At 37.1% G+C, this 14,451-nt stretch overlaps 1 protein-coding gene across 1 annotated transcript in view; it reads right to left on the reverse strand.

Annotated features, from left to right (window-relative positions):
- Positions 1 to 14,451, reverse strand: part of SNRK (SNF related kinase) — a 42,824-nt gene that overhangs the window by 18,816 nt on the left and 9,557 nt on the right. The window contains exons 2-3 of the mRNA XM_069860109.1: positions 11,748 to 11,846; positions 9,727 to 10,420 (exon numbers count right to left, since the gene is read on the reverse strand). Of these exons, the coding sequence (XP_069716210.1) occupies positions 9,727 to 10,315 (589 nt within the window). The 5' untranslated portion in view covers positions 10,316 to 10,420; positions 11,748 to 11,846. The remainder of the gene's footprint in view (positions 1 to 9,726; positions 10,421 to 11,747; positions 11,847 to 14,451) is intronic.

Below are 14,451 nucleotides of genomic sequence, written 5' to 3' on the forward strand. Positions count from 1 at the left end.
ATGAGGAAAGGGCTGCTCAAGCAGGATTCCCAGAACCATGACAACCAGGGCTGTGTATACGCAACTTCCTTACATAACATGAAGTCACTGCCATAGAAACCAAACTACGTCATTAGCTGTTTATGCTATGTCTGTCTTAAACACAGGGCAGTCAAACATCTGTTATGTTCCAGTTTGTACACTACACAAAGCACATCCATATTCATCTGCTTAACCCCTGAGCTGGGCTTCACCATTTCACGAGCCATTTAGTGCTTTCGAAAGCTTCACACTGGCTCCTAAAAGAAGCACCACAGATTTCAGAAAGTTAGAATTTATGTGACGCAGGAGATCCCTATGGCATAAGACTTGCTTGAATTTCTAACATTCCTCAGAACTTGTCCCACTTTATACATGCTATGTGAATTCCTGATTTTAAGCAGCTGAAAATCCATACCCATTTTGGTACAGAAACATTCACATTTAACTACATCAAGTAAATTGAGTCTGTTTAATGAAGTTCTTTACTTCAGGCCTTTATGGGAAAAAGATTTTTTTCCTCCTAACTTACGTGTAGAAGTGCCTAACACAGTGTTTACACAGTGCATACGGCTCAGTTGATAAGACAGCTCCTTCTACAGAAAGTCTGCTTCTTCAGAAGTGATCTGTAATATTAAGTAACTTTAGTCGGGTTTTATACATCTCTCATTGGAATGTTTACTATAACAGCTGAATGTAATAGCTATCTTCCACTAGGAGTCACTTCACAAGCAAAGAAGAAAATAAATCAACTTTTATGGAGATGACAGAAATGTTTACCTATTTATTTGGCCACTACAGATGTATCAACAGAGTGGATAAATGAAGGATGGAAACAAGTCCTGACTTCCAGCATCACGGGCAATTGCTCTGACCACTGAGACATTAAAGAGAACGTCATCATCACTGCTGCTACAACCTCTTTAGACCAGATTGTGGAAGAACATCCAATCCATAGAAAGCTGTTGAAGATAAGCCTTGCAAGAGCCTCAACACATCAGCACTACAATATCAAGTTATTCTATGGAGATCTAAATATGAAAATCTAATGTAAAGATCATCAGCATCTCTGCACTCTGGGCACGTTCAGGGCTAGGCAGCAATTGTATCTGAAGGCTGCTGGTTTGAACTCGGACACAAAACCCCATCATGAACCACTTTATTTGGACTGGAATTTAGTGGTGGAACCCTCATTAAGCTCAGGAGTAGGTACAGGCTGATTACTCACAAGGATAACAGTGGTAAACATGTTTGTTGCAAGTTGAAATTTAAGGTCTCACTCACAGCATAGGCTAATTTATAGCACAGATTAACATAAGTGTCTGAAGAACTGACACACAGCTTAAGAGTAAAAATTTATGACAAGTCAAACAGTAGAGAATGAGATGTCTATTAAAAACAGTGATGAAAAATTACATACTACAGTACAAAAGGACAAAAACTGAATTGTTTGAATGGTGCCTGTTATACTGTTGAAATACTTGTGCTTCAGAAGGAGAACAAGCAAAGCATTTCCACCCCTGCACAAGCTAAAAAGGTTAAAAAAATTGTATCCCTTGTATAAAAAGTCAGTAGCAAGACAGTATGGAATAATTTCAGCCTTTCTATGCATGAAAGGTATTTTCACATTACTACACGCACAGACTGTTAGCAAATGTGGAAGACGCTCAAACTGGACCAGTTGTGAAGTTTGACGAGCACGGGTAAAAAACAAAGATTAATTGATTTTTGTCCAATCGAATTATTCTTCTGTTCTGTAACTTTTCATGAAGAAGGCTTTCAATAAACCTCTGCACTGATGTCTCTAGTTTTCAGAGATGCCATCACCTGTTAATTCAGCTATCTTTCTGCATTTTGCAAAATGAACTTTTTACTTCCCCTTGGAGAAAGCTAAGGAAAACATAATCCGCAATCGATGCTAACATTTTCAAAATTAACAGGCAGAATGTTCTCCTTGTTTTAAAGCACTACAAATCCAATTAAAATTACTATTAGAACACAGAGCAGACAAGAATTAGGAAAAATCTTTTCCTTCCCCTATCCCTCCAAAAAAGAGCATAAATAGCAAATGGCATTTAGCAAATTATTTGCACAATTACCTTATCTGTCTGATGAAACAGTCTGTTCTATATATCTTATTTTACTTGACTAAGACATGATCATCAGTAACTAGTCTTGTCTTTGGAAGCAATTTTTATTTTCACTCTATCTGGCAACTAGTACTTATTCTTCCCCAAATACAATAGCATGGGTTTTGCTGGTTTCATACAACTATTAAAATACAGACAAACAGTTATTCTTTATTTTTTAGTGTATAATGCATCTCAAATTTCAGTAAGGTTACTTTAACAAAAATCCACCACCACTGAAAGGTCTTACTAAACACATGCCACTGCCTTTATTCCAAAATAGTCTGTTTTACTCTGATTCATCAGTTCTGCATTTAGAAATGCATTCTTTCTCCTTTCATTTCTGTTGCTTAGCCACATTTTAGAAGCTACTGAATCTACATTGTAAACACAAACAAACCCAAATGTTTTCTGCATGAACTGACGTTACAATACTACTATTCCAGAAAACAATTAGCTAGGTTAAAAAAAAACTTAAAGGCAGAGGAAGTTTTTCTCTGTATAAAACATGTTCTAAAAATCACTGGACATGTCAAACTCTGTACAGCATGTACAGCTTATATAGATGTTTCACTGCAATGGTTTTGATCTTTTATATACAAATAGTAAAGACATATTGCTCCTAGTACCTAAGAAATCCTGCATATTTTCTGATTGACTATATATTCCTAAAGGTTTTAGCTGTAAAAAAGATTGTTTGTACCTTATTTATAAAATTAACATCTTAGTGCAGCTTTATACATGACTGCAAAACCTGAGCATCTGGTTTACAATAAGTAGTATACCACTGATTTTGGTTCCACCAGATTCACGTTGCCAAATTAGTCAGCCACAGGCTGAACACAAGCAATCTGAATATTTGCTTGCAAGATAAGTGAAATGAAGCTTCCTGGCTGTGGTGATGTATTTATCATAATGAAATCTTTTTCCACAACAGCAGTTTGAAATATTATGAAAACAGTTCTTCCATGAGCACAGCAAGATGACTAAGAAATGTCCCTGTACTTAAGTTACAGTTTAGCTGACATGGTACTAACCAAATCTTGACAGGTTCTTCTCTGAAGATTCGCTTGGAAAAACTAGTCTTTGCTTCATCCAGCAGTTTATTGGTGAATCAATTAAAACTTGTGCATAAATTAATCCAGAATGGAACTTAAATTATACTTCATAAATACTAGCCAGCACAGATTTACTGAGAAGTCCTCAGAATCACAGACTCCCACTCCTCATTACTGCCTCGTCACATCATATCTTTGCTTCTGAATGTAAGGCTCCAACACCTGTAGCACAACACCCTCAGTATGAGGCATCAAAAGCATTTTCTTGTCAATAAAATAATTAGATTGAGGGGGAAAAAACAGAACCAAAGGAGAGCATGCTACACAGAAACTGGACTCCCATACCTGCATATAAATTGCCACAGAATGTAAAACTAAATTCTTTAACACGACGTAAACACCCTCAAGACTGAAACTTTCTGAAAGTATTCTACAATCAATTCCTTATATTTGCCCCTTCTAAAAAGTATAAAATCTCATTCCTGATAATTTTTCAAATTTCACTCTCTTTTTCAGCTCTGTGAGACACACAGCACAGCGGGGAGAAGGCAGAAAAGCAGGACCACTAATATAAGTGGACAGGAAGAAAGAGCAGCACAGAAATACACTTAACATAGATGCATCAATTCCTTCTGTTTTGCTTCAAAAGCATTTTAAGCAGGAAAGCAGAACACAATTCTCCTAAAAGTGCACTTGATGAATTTCAGTCAAATGAGTTTCTCTTATACAGGAGGTGAAGATAAGTGAGCAAGGCTGAATTATCTAAACTAAACTTGCTAACACAAAAGAGGAGCAAGTCCTACCACCTTCCCATGATATCTAGTCCAAGCTGTGTGCTCCCTTCACCTCCTTTGCACCAGCTCTTCCACTCAGTGCTAAGAGAACAAGCAGCTCTGCTATCCTGGCAGAAGTTAAGCCTGACGGAAAACTGTTAACAGTATTTCTGTCAAGTTAACTGATAAAATCGGTTCATCAAATGATCAGCCATGCAGAGAGAAGGGGTAAGCTCTGCACTGATGCAAGCAAAATGGAAGGGGAAGATCTCTTATGCTGGAAGTAGACGAGTACTACCCTTAGCTTTCTGCACTTATACACCTTCATAGAATCATAGAATCACAGAATCACCAGGTTGGAAGCGACCCACTGGATCGAGTCCACCCGTGCCTTAAACACCTCCAGGGAAGGTGAACCAACCACCTCCCTGAGAAGCCTGTGCCAGTGCCCAATGACCCTTTCTGTGAAAAATTTTTTCCTAAGGTCCAGCCTAAACCTCCCCTGGCAGAGCTTGAGGCCATTCCCTCTTGTCCTGTCCCCCGTCACTTGGGAGAAGAGGCCAGCTCCCTCCTCTCCACAACCTCCTTTCAGGCAGCTGTAGAGAGCAATGAGGTCTCCCCTCAGCCTCCTCTTCTCCAGGCTAAACAACCCCAGCTCTCTCAGCCGCTCCTCATAAGGCCTGTTCTCCAGCCCCCTCACCAGCTTTGTTGCTCTTCTCTGGACTCGCTCCAGAGCCTCAACATCCTTCTTGTGGTGAGGGGCCCAGAACTGAACACAGGATTCGAGCAGCGGTCTCACCAGTGCCGACTACAGAGGGAGAATAACCTCCCTGGACCTGCTGGTCACACCGTTTCTGATACAAGCCTTCTAGCTCATTCTATAATATCTCTACCTATAAATCTTCTAAAATGTTGCAATGTAACATTAAAAAGGGAGATTGTGAAAACAAAACAACCGGTGAAAAGCTTTTATAGTAATTTTTGCTTTTCATTTCTGTCAAGTTTGGCTGTAATCATATTTCGAGCATACCGAAACTCCAAAATGCTGTCAGGTATGCTAAACGATTCAATACCATGCACGGTTTGCAAGTATCTTCCCACTTCGGGTTTTTTTTTTTTTCCACTCAAGCCTGTCAAGTCTTATATTCAGCACTTTTATAGCGTAAAAGGTTACTGTACATACCCACTGGCTATTATGCTTACATTAGTCACTCGGTTTGTGACTAAAGTGCTATACACATGCAGAAACACCAAAACAAGCTCCACACAGGCTGGACAGGGTCATCTGGGGCTACTTAGCTATCCTCAAGCACTTCGTAAAGATAGCTGAAGCTCTGAAAGACGAAACACACCCAGCAACACTACACACAGGTAAGAAGACCTTGTAAATGCCTGATGCAAAAGAAAAAAAGAAATAGTATCATCTGAACAGAGACAAAAGCAGGTCTAAAAGCAGTATCATCATCTCAGGAGAGGTATGTATGACAAATGCTCTGCTTCCTTTAATAATCAAAAATGTGTGATTAGATAATAAATACATCCATCCATTACTGTCTTACCATATTGTCAGAAGATATTCACGTCTGAGTTGTGCAAGAAAGCCAGCATCTATCTACTAAAGTAATCAATGTTTTCCAAGTGGTCAGTCCCAGCAACTCCACGAAGGCAGCAAGCTGGATCTGGACTACAAACTGCCAGTTGAATAGCACTGAGCTGCAGTAACTGTAATATTCCTGTTGGCCATATCTTTTATGAGGAACATCTTGCCACCATTCTCTTAGTGTTTCTGTGACAACAGACTGCAATACTAAATAACTGTGATGATACCTACAATGTTACTTGTGCATTACAGCACCATTCTAGATGCCTGCATTCAACTGAGCTAAATAGTCCCAATCTTACAATCTTAATTTGCCCATTTCTCATCCCCAGAAGGATAAATTTATTCTGCAAATTATTCCATTCATCTGTAAAACCATGTACCGAATACCTGACTACAACAATAAAAACCCATCAGAAGCATCAATGTCTTCCAGAATCACTGTAGCCTACGCAACACTTAATATTTTGTAGAGATGCCACACAGTTAAAATAGAACTTGCTCTCCTCCGAAAGAATCACTTAATGTGAAAAAAACGTAATAAAACTGTATCACCTAGGAAAGGGGGGATTTCTATTTATTTAGCAACAGAGTCTCTGTTGATGCTGGTAGAGCAAAAGGAAGAGTATTACCAGAAGCACGTTTTAGTCTTTCTCATCTGTAGTTATCCCCTTTTGAATACTGCTGGAGTTTGCTGGATTACACCACTGCTCTAGAAAGAACTCTGCCTGATCTAATAAGTCCGTTAGATTTACGAAATGAACTTTATGTGCAGCCACAGTCCTCTCACTTTCACATTTAATTAAAATTTGTTCTAATCAGAGGAAAAAAAACATGGGAAACTACAAGGAACAGAACTTCTCATTATCTAACTCACTCGGCTTTTTGAAAAGCTCTGGGAACATATGATCATTGCCTAATATTCCTCTTGCATCATTTTAACTACCACCTTAAACACAGAAGGAAATGAGAGACCTAAATTAACTAATCTCTTTTCAAGTATGAAAACTTTTAAGTAGCATCACAAAGGGGAGATTAATCCCTAAACTAGCTGAAACAGTTAGCTTTTCATAAAGCAAGCTTTTCCATGATATTTATTAAGCATACAACTTAAAAGACTGAATATTTCAGCTTTTGTAGCAAGAAAATGTGTTTTCCTTTATACATTCATTCTAATATTATTGATAAGGCATCAGAGAAGCCATGTTTGTGGCAAAGGTCTCTGGCAAAAAAACCCATCATATCTCTGGATCGATTTTTCTTACAATTTTTGCAAATATAACAATTTTGGATAAGTGAAAACAGATTTGGTGTTTTTAAAATATTATAATGAATGCAACTGTACCTTCACACACACAAAGTATAAGCACGACAATCATTTTTAATTTGGCATTTTAGTAAACTATGTTGGTTTTCAAGTGGTCAGATGCTCACAAAGAGCCAGGACCATGTACTTAGACCAGAGAAAGCATGACCTCCTTTTTCATAAGCAACTAGCTTTTAGATTGGTTCAGTTACAATGTAATTTCATCCTAACTGGCAAAACATCTTTGCCACTGTCAGTCATTATTATTGCAATATTAATAGCCCTATTCAGCCCAACAGTTGAATGAGTTCACAGCACTTATTCACTATTTCAGGACATATATATATACATACACATATATATATACACATATACACACCTTGCACATTACTAGCACCAAAATGTAACTGATGTAATCTCTCTTTTGCAAATGACTACTTCTGAAATTATACATACTTCCTAGTCCACAAGTATGACCTCATCTTAGCATGAAAGTTTATCTTTAAAGGTTAAGAAAATTTTGCATAAGCTGATTTCTCAGTTGCATAATTACATGGTTAGTGATATATTTCTTAAACATATATTCTTTTAAGACTCTCTTTGGGGATGGGGGACTTTGAAGGAGTCCCTAATGTTTTTTCCCCCCACAAACTTTGCATTTAAAATACACAAATAAGTCATATTTTCAAACCTTACGTAGTGCATCTTGCCTTTTTACCCACAGTTAAAAATGGAAATTCTAAATTTGAGGTTGCTATATTATTGGCAGCTACTAGTGAATTCTGTTATCTTCATTCGACAGCACTGACAATATTTTAGAGATTTTGGTAGTGCATTACAAAGTGATGAAAACTGTGCCACTAAAGAACTTAGAATACAAGCACTGCAATGTGTCAGCTAGAATAGGAGAAGTTCTAGTATCCAGTAGCTGAGACAGTACTAAGCAAAAACTAGCCACTGAGGTGTATCTAAATATTCCCAGAAATAAAACTAGCATCCTTAAATATCACATAGAAGAAAATATTTTTTCTAGTTTTTATATGGTTTGCATCAATCCACTCTACATTAGCCAGACCCATCTAAACATTTTATTTTTCTAGTACTTCTCATATTTTACCTAATGGCTTACGAAGTCCTCTAAGTTACATTTATCACTAAATGGTCCAAAGCATGCACTGATAACTATATAATTCAATTTGGACTACCTGGTCATAACGCTCCTAATGCTACCATCCCCACCCTCCCCACTAATCCCCACACATCTTTTTTTCCAAGCATATTCAAATTGGGCAGAAATATCAGAACTTCTTTTTTTGCTCATCCTCCAAAAGTTGACTGCTATTCTACTTTTCAGGAGATGTTCTTTACAGTGCCTTATGTTAATTTTTTAAGAAATGCACTTTCTACCCTGTTTTGGAGGCCACTGCAATAACCTACACTCATGCTTCAGGAAATTCTCAAAATAAAAAGTACAACACAGAAGAACTCAGGGGTTTGCATCTCTAGTTTGCCAGTTACACACACAGAATCAACTCATCTAAAACATCTGACTCTAAATAGAAATCATTTTGTCAAGCATCACTGTAGAATGAACACAGATTTGCAAGATGACAAATAGCACATTTAAAAATCCCAATTATAGCACACTTGAGAATGTACTTTCAAGTCCAGAAAAAACACAGAAAAATACCTCTTCAAAGTCAGAAGCCATGAGGTGACACACAGAATATTCTACTAGCTAAAAATATTTATATTAAGAATAAAGCAAGAATTTTAGCTCAACAGTGTGCAAGTAAATTAGCAAAATATTCAACAAGCCAGTCGACATAAACCATCACTACAGCCACTATTATAACCATAGCAACACACACAGAGAGCCATGTACAGAGTCCTAACTGATGTTATTAAGACAATAAAAGTATCAGACACTGGGTACATAAGAAGTGGCGTGTTGACTACAACAAGCTATTTTTGAAGCATCATTTGGAATTGTATGTACCTAAATTTGTTGGAGAAGTAGTGAGTTCTACCTCATTTATCAGTTACAAGCAACCTGTACGACTACAGGACATTATTCAGTGACTATAAAGTCACTTCTAATAGCACATGCAGCAGCCCTAAGAGAGGGAGAAAGAGAATTACCTGTAGTAGTCTGTCTAGCACACTCCACTTTCCAGCTAGAAATACAAAGGCTAATTTACACATTACTATTTCTCTTACCTTTTAAAGAATTCAGACCAACAGGGAACTCACCCCCTACTTTAGATTTTCAGACAAGGAAAAGGCAGAAGGTGAAGAGGGAGTTAAAGCCTTCTAAATTCCCCGCTTCCTTCTCCAATAGCCAAGTTAGTGCTTCTTAGAAATAGATTCCTACCACCTTGGAGCAGAACATGTAAGCAGCCTGGGCTCACGATGTCAAGTCTTATATGGCTAAACTGCGCAAAGAGTGGTTGGAGTTTTTGGCAGGAGAGGGTGGATTAGTGATGCTAAAAATAAACTAAAACCAGGCACTTTTCTGAAAAGGTCACGGATTCTCTAACAAAGCAAGTACAATCATACACATCACATTCACATTTTCAACAGAAAAGCTAATTACAACACATACAATTGCAATGTTTCATACAAAAAGAACTTTAAAGCATTTTTTAAGGAGATACTCAAACATTCTCAAACAGAGCTGCTCCAGAACTGCATACTCATCTATAACTCACCCAGTTTACAACATTATTTCTTGCCAATTAGCTGGCTTCCACACATGGCATTATTTTGAAACAGAAAGCAGAGTGGTACAACATCATGGTACTTAAGCATAAATTACTGGTTGAATTCAAAGAGGACATACCCACTGCTGGTGCATCATATTCATCCCCAAGTAATATTTCGGGAGCAGAATATGCAAGAGATCCACAGCTTGTGGTGAGCTTCTTTCCAGGCTGAAACTTGTTGCTGAAGCCAAAATCAGTCAATTTCACAAGTCCTTGCTTTTCAAAGAAGACAACATTCTCTGGTTTTAAGTCTCTATGAACTACATGCAGTTTATGGCAGTAGGATATAGCATGAACTATTTGAGCAAAATATTTTTTTGCCAGATCCTCATTCAAACCTTCTTCATGTTTCATGATGTAATCAAACATATCTCCTCCATCACCTAGCTCTAAGATAAGATAAAGCTTAGTCTGGGTGTCAATCACTTCATACAGCCGTACTATGTTGGGATGCTGCACTAGTTTCATGCATCTAACTTCTTGAAAAAGATGTCCAGTGGCTAGAGTGTCCAGTTTAGTCTTGTCAATTACTTTTACTGCTACTTTTTCACCTGTAAAGACATGCCGAGCAAGCTTGACCACAGCAAAATGACCTCTGCCCAAAGTTTTATCCAAGTCATACAATCCTGCAATCTTTCCATCATATCCTCGTTTGAAGCCTGCCATTCTGTTTCAGAAGATGAAATTAAATTTAAGCTCTTCGGAAACGTTATCTTTTCATATAAGAGTATCCGATGCAAAGAAGTAGTCCATTGTCACTGCCAAGCGTACCTAAAATAAAGAGACAAGATTATATATTTGCATAAAAATAAGCAAAATTACTATTAAATTGGCACATTATTACAGATTACTTATGAAATTCTTCAGGCACTTTTGCAAAGGGTTTGATAAGCCATGCCATAGTAACCAACAGATTTCTGAACTCACATTATCAGTAAGCCTGAAGAAAGTGAATTTCAATAGTGCAGTAATGAAAATGTCTCTGAAAAATCAGTGGCGTTCATGTTCTTGAGTTCAAAACCTTGCAAGCAACACTAAGTCAGTGTTCTAAGTACTGTTAAAAATGGCGAAGCCAAAATCTGTAACTTTTCCAGCAACATTAGAAATCAGCTGGGTAGCACAGAATATTGACAAGAGGAACATTCTTGATTTATCTTATTTTTGGCATACTCCTTCACACTGCAGCAAAAAACAGCTCTAGTACAAAGTTCTGATGGCATGACTTTGAACTCTTACCTTCTCCCTCTTAATGGTTTCCTGTTTAGCAAAGCTCAGGCTGATGTACAAGACTTAATTTTGTTACTTTAATTGGTTTGAGCATTATCAATTAATGCTGTAATTACAACAAATGAACAAAGCTTTACAGGCAGAAATGAAACATTTGTGTTAGATGTACTCTTACTGCTAAATAAGATGTCTTGCTAAATATTTTGACTGGAGTTTTAAAAACTGGTGATAAAAAGTTTGTATGTAGGCTGCATATGTTCAGCAGTCCTGGGAATGAGTCAGGAGAAAGGGGAAGAAGAGTGGGAAGGAAGGGGAGAGAACTCAAGAGTTCAGCTTATTTGTGTTGAACTCCTGGCTACCAGTTAATTTGGCATTTAAGCAAACAAGATCCAACTTACAAGATGTTCGTGTTCAAGCCTGGTTTTGAAGGTTTTATGTCCCGTTTCTGTTTTCTTTCAGACAAAACCTCCCAAAAACTTTTCCTGCATCTTTAATACAGATTGAGGTTTAAATAAAAACCTGCAGCTACCAAAAAGCTACCCATTTCTCCCACTTTGAGTGCAAAGTAGCTAGAAATATGAAAATTAGATGGCTTATTGCCAGCTCAAAATACAGAAAACACAGCTCTTTAGAATATATTTTCACAGTTTCAAAACTGAACTTCAAAAAGAAAATCTTTGAAAAGGAAGCTGGCAAACAAACAACCCCTTACAATAGTTATTCTCAAGTTGAAATGTAAGCATTAGATTAAAAACACTCCCTGCTAAACAAGTTATTTCACCAGCAGTGAAACTAATGAACCTGGTTGCATATGGATTCAATTACAAGGTTGGGGGTCCTGTGAGGATTCTCTGATGTTTAACAAGCTTACCTTACTGCTTCTCTCAGCTGGAGCCATGACATAACCTCTTCTCTATCCAGCTTTCTACTTCCACAAAGTCTGTGGAAATTCAGTTTGAGACCTCCACGCCTGTAAAATTTGAATGAAATCAATCAGCTTCTAAAACTTACAACTTAGACAAGCAACAGAGTAAGTGTAACAATGATATAAACAGTGGGGTTTGGATTTTCTGGTTTGTTTTTCTTTAGAGATAATAATCAAACTTTAAAAAACTCCATTGGGTTTTGTTACTGCACCCTTTCATTCTGTTACTAAGCATTATGCTTCAGATGCTCTTCCAAAAACCACTCCACTTCACTAGAAGATGACACAGTATCAAAACTGGGGTTGGCATACCTGCTTCTCAACACATCCCACACTGCTCATCTTACTTTTCCCCTACCACTCTTAATTAACTATGTACTATCATTCCATCCTTACTTCAGAATGTACAAAACTAGAGCATGCTAAATTAAACCAAATGATGATGTTGAACACTCTCCTACCTAGTAAGTAACTATCAGAGGATGCATAGGGAAGAACATAGTACAATGGCAAACAAAGATAAGGAGAGATTCATTATTTACTCTAAAGAGATTAAAAAACTTCTTTACAGAAGGTAGTGGCTCTATGTTTAATAAAGCTTCCCTGTGAAACTGGGCAGGTGCTTTGTTAAAGCATGTGAATTTTTAGTATCAAGAACACCCTTCTACAAGGAGTTTAATACCATAACTACGTGCTGTGAGAAGAACCACTTCCTCTTGTTTGTTTTTAATCCTCTGATAATTTGGTCATCTTCTCATTCACCATCTGTTCCAAAACAAGAACCATACTTTATTTACCTTGCCTCAAGCAACTCCCAGTCTTAGCTTCCTCCTTTCATAGCTTCAGCTTAATCTTGTTTGAGTCCTAGGCTGTCCTTTCTTTTACAGAAGTTATTCCACAGGGTTTAGCATTTTTCTCACCTTTCTCTACACATTTTCTGGTCTGTTCTATACTAGTTTCTCAGAATAATTTTTTTTTTTATTAAGCACTGACATAATGTTTTCATGTAATGCTTTATTATAGTTTATTATAGTATAATGTTTGAACATACTCATCTAAGCCCCAAAATGCAGGCCAATGAAAAGTACATATACACACGTAACCCACCTAACTTTAACCTGTATGAAGCAAGTCTTGATCCTAGAAGGAATTAAAAATAAATAAATAAATAAAGAAACACATCCTCCTCAACAGGCTTTATAGAACCACTGTATTCACAGCACCCTAATCAGACCCTTCATTTCTGGATTAAAGAAATAACGAGTAGCACACGAAATTAAAGACAACTTTTTTTTAACTGTCACTAGGTCATCTACCCACCTTACAAATCTCATTTACGCATAATGCATCCCATAGTCAATACCTTATGCTAAAGTAATTAACAGTTTTAGAACCCTTTTTTTTTTTTTAAGTACACGCTTTGTCAAAAAAAGACAGCCATTCCCTATGCAACTGAAGTTATCAACAACACAAACTGCAGAACTCAAGTTTTTACAGACTGCTTTTCTTGAATGTTAAATCAAACCTCAGGATTTACACCTCTGTTCACACAAATTCATGAAACACCTTTACTCTCCAAGGAGATGAGGCTTTAAGAGAAATTTTCTGTGAAGTCTTGGACTCAAAAACACATGCAGACAAGACAGAGCTTTCTTAATGCATGGCAAAACCAAATTTTTATTACTGGAATAGGTAAGAAAGATGGAGGCAAAAAAGCCTCATTCTATTTTGACTTAGCTTTTCTTTCTTAAATTCCAGAAGGTTCCATCCCTAGCAGAGCAAACCCAGCCAGATGTAATAGAAAGCAACTTGTCTCAATTTAAATAACTATAATGCTCAGCAGTAAGTAAAGATTTATACTAATTATTTTGTTCACTTGGCACATTCTCAACCATCTTTCTACAAACTCAACAAGTGATTTATCTCTAAATGGCAGAATACACATAAACATCAACTTGTGAACAAAATTCCAGCAAAAATCCGTTATGCTTAAGCCATGGAGAAACACAGACAGTAATCAACAGGATAAAAGCTTACAGAAATGGATGATAAACTACAATTACTAATATTGCAGCCTTATTATCTGAAATAAAATTTATAGACTTTCATTAACAGTTTAACACAAAGTCTCCACAATAACAAGCCAACTAACTTATAAATCTTTGGTTTTAAAATACATCTTCTGAGACAAAGCTCCCACAGCTAAATACAATGATCTCAGACACACGCATGGTTAGAAGTGAACATACAAAAATTAAGAACTGTTCAGTAGTAGGAAATGGATGCAAGACTGTCATAATGCATTTAGACACAAATCTTGATTTCTATTTAAATATGCTGCCCGAAGAGTCACAGTCGCTGTACCACCACTTTTCATTGGTACTGAAGAAGTAGTTTTTGTTGTTTCTCTCTTGAGTAAGAAAGCAGAATTCTGAAAGCGCCTAAGGAACAACTAAGAGTACACTTTCACAAGGTACCAGCTTTTGAGCTGAAGCCTCTTTGTGACCCTTTCTTTGCAGTTGTCTCCGTAGTTAGTTATATCAGTAGAACTTTTGGGGCTAACTATAAATGGAATCACCCAAAACTTTCAGATTTAACACACCTACTATCATCATACTCCAAAACAGGGTTGATTTTAATAACAGATCAG

The sequence above is a fragment of the Phaenicophaeus curvirostris genome, chromosome 6 (genome assembly GCF_032191515.1).
Source record: "Phaenicophaeus curvirostris isolate KB17595 chromosome 6, BPBGC_Pcur_1.0, whole genome shotgun sequence".
Classification (NCBI taxonomy): Eukaryota; Metazoa; Chordata; class Aves; order Cuculiformes; family Cuculidae; genus Phaenicophaeus; species Phaenicophaeus curvirostris.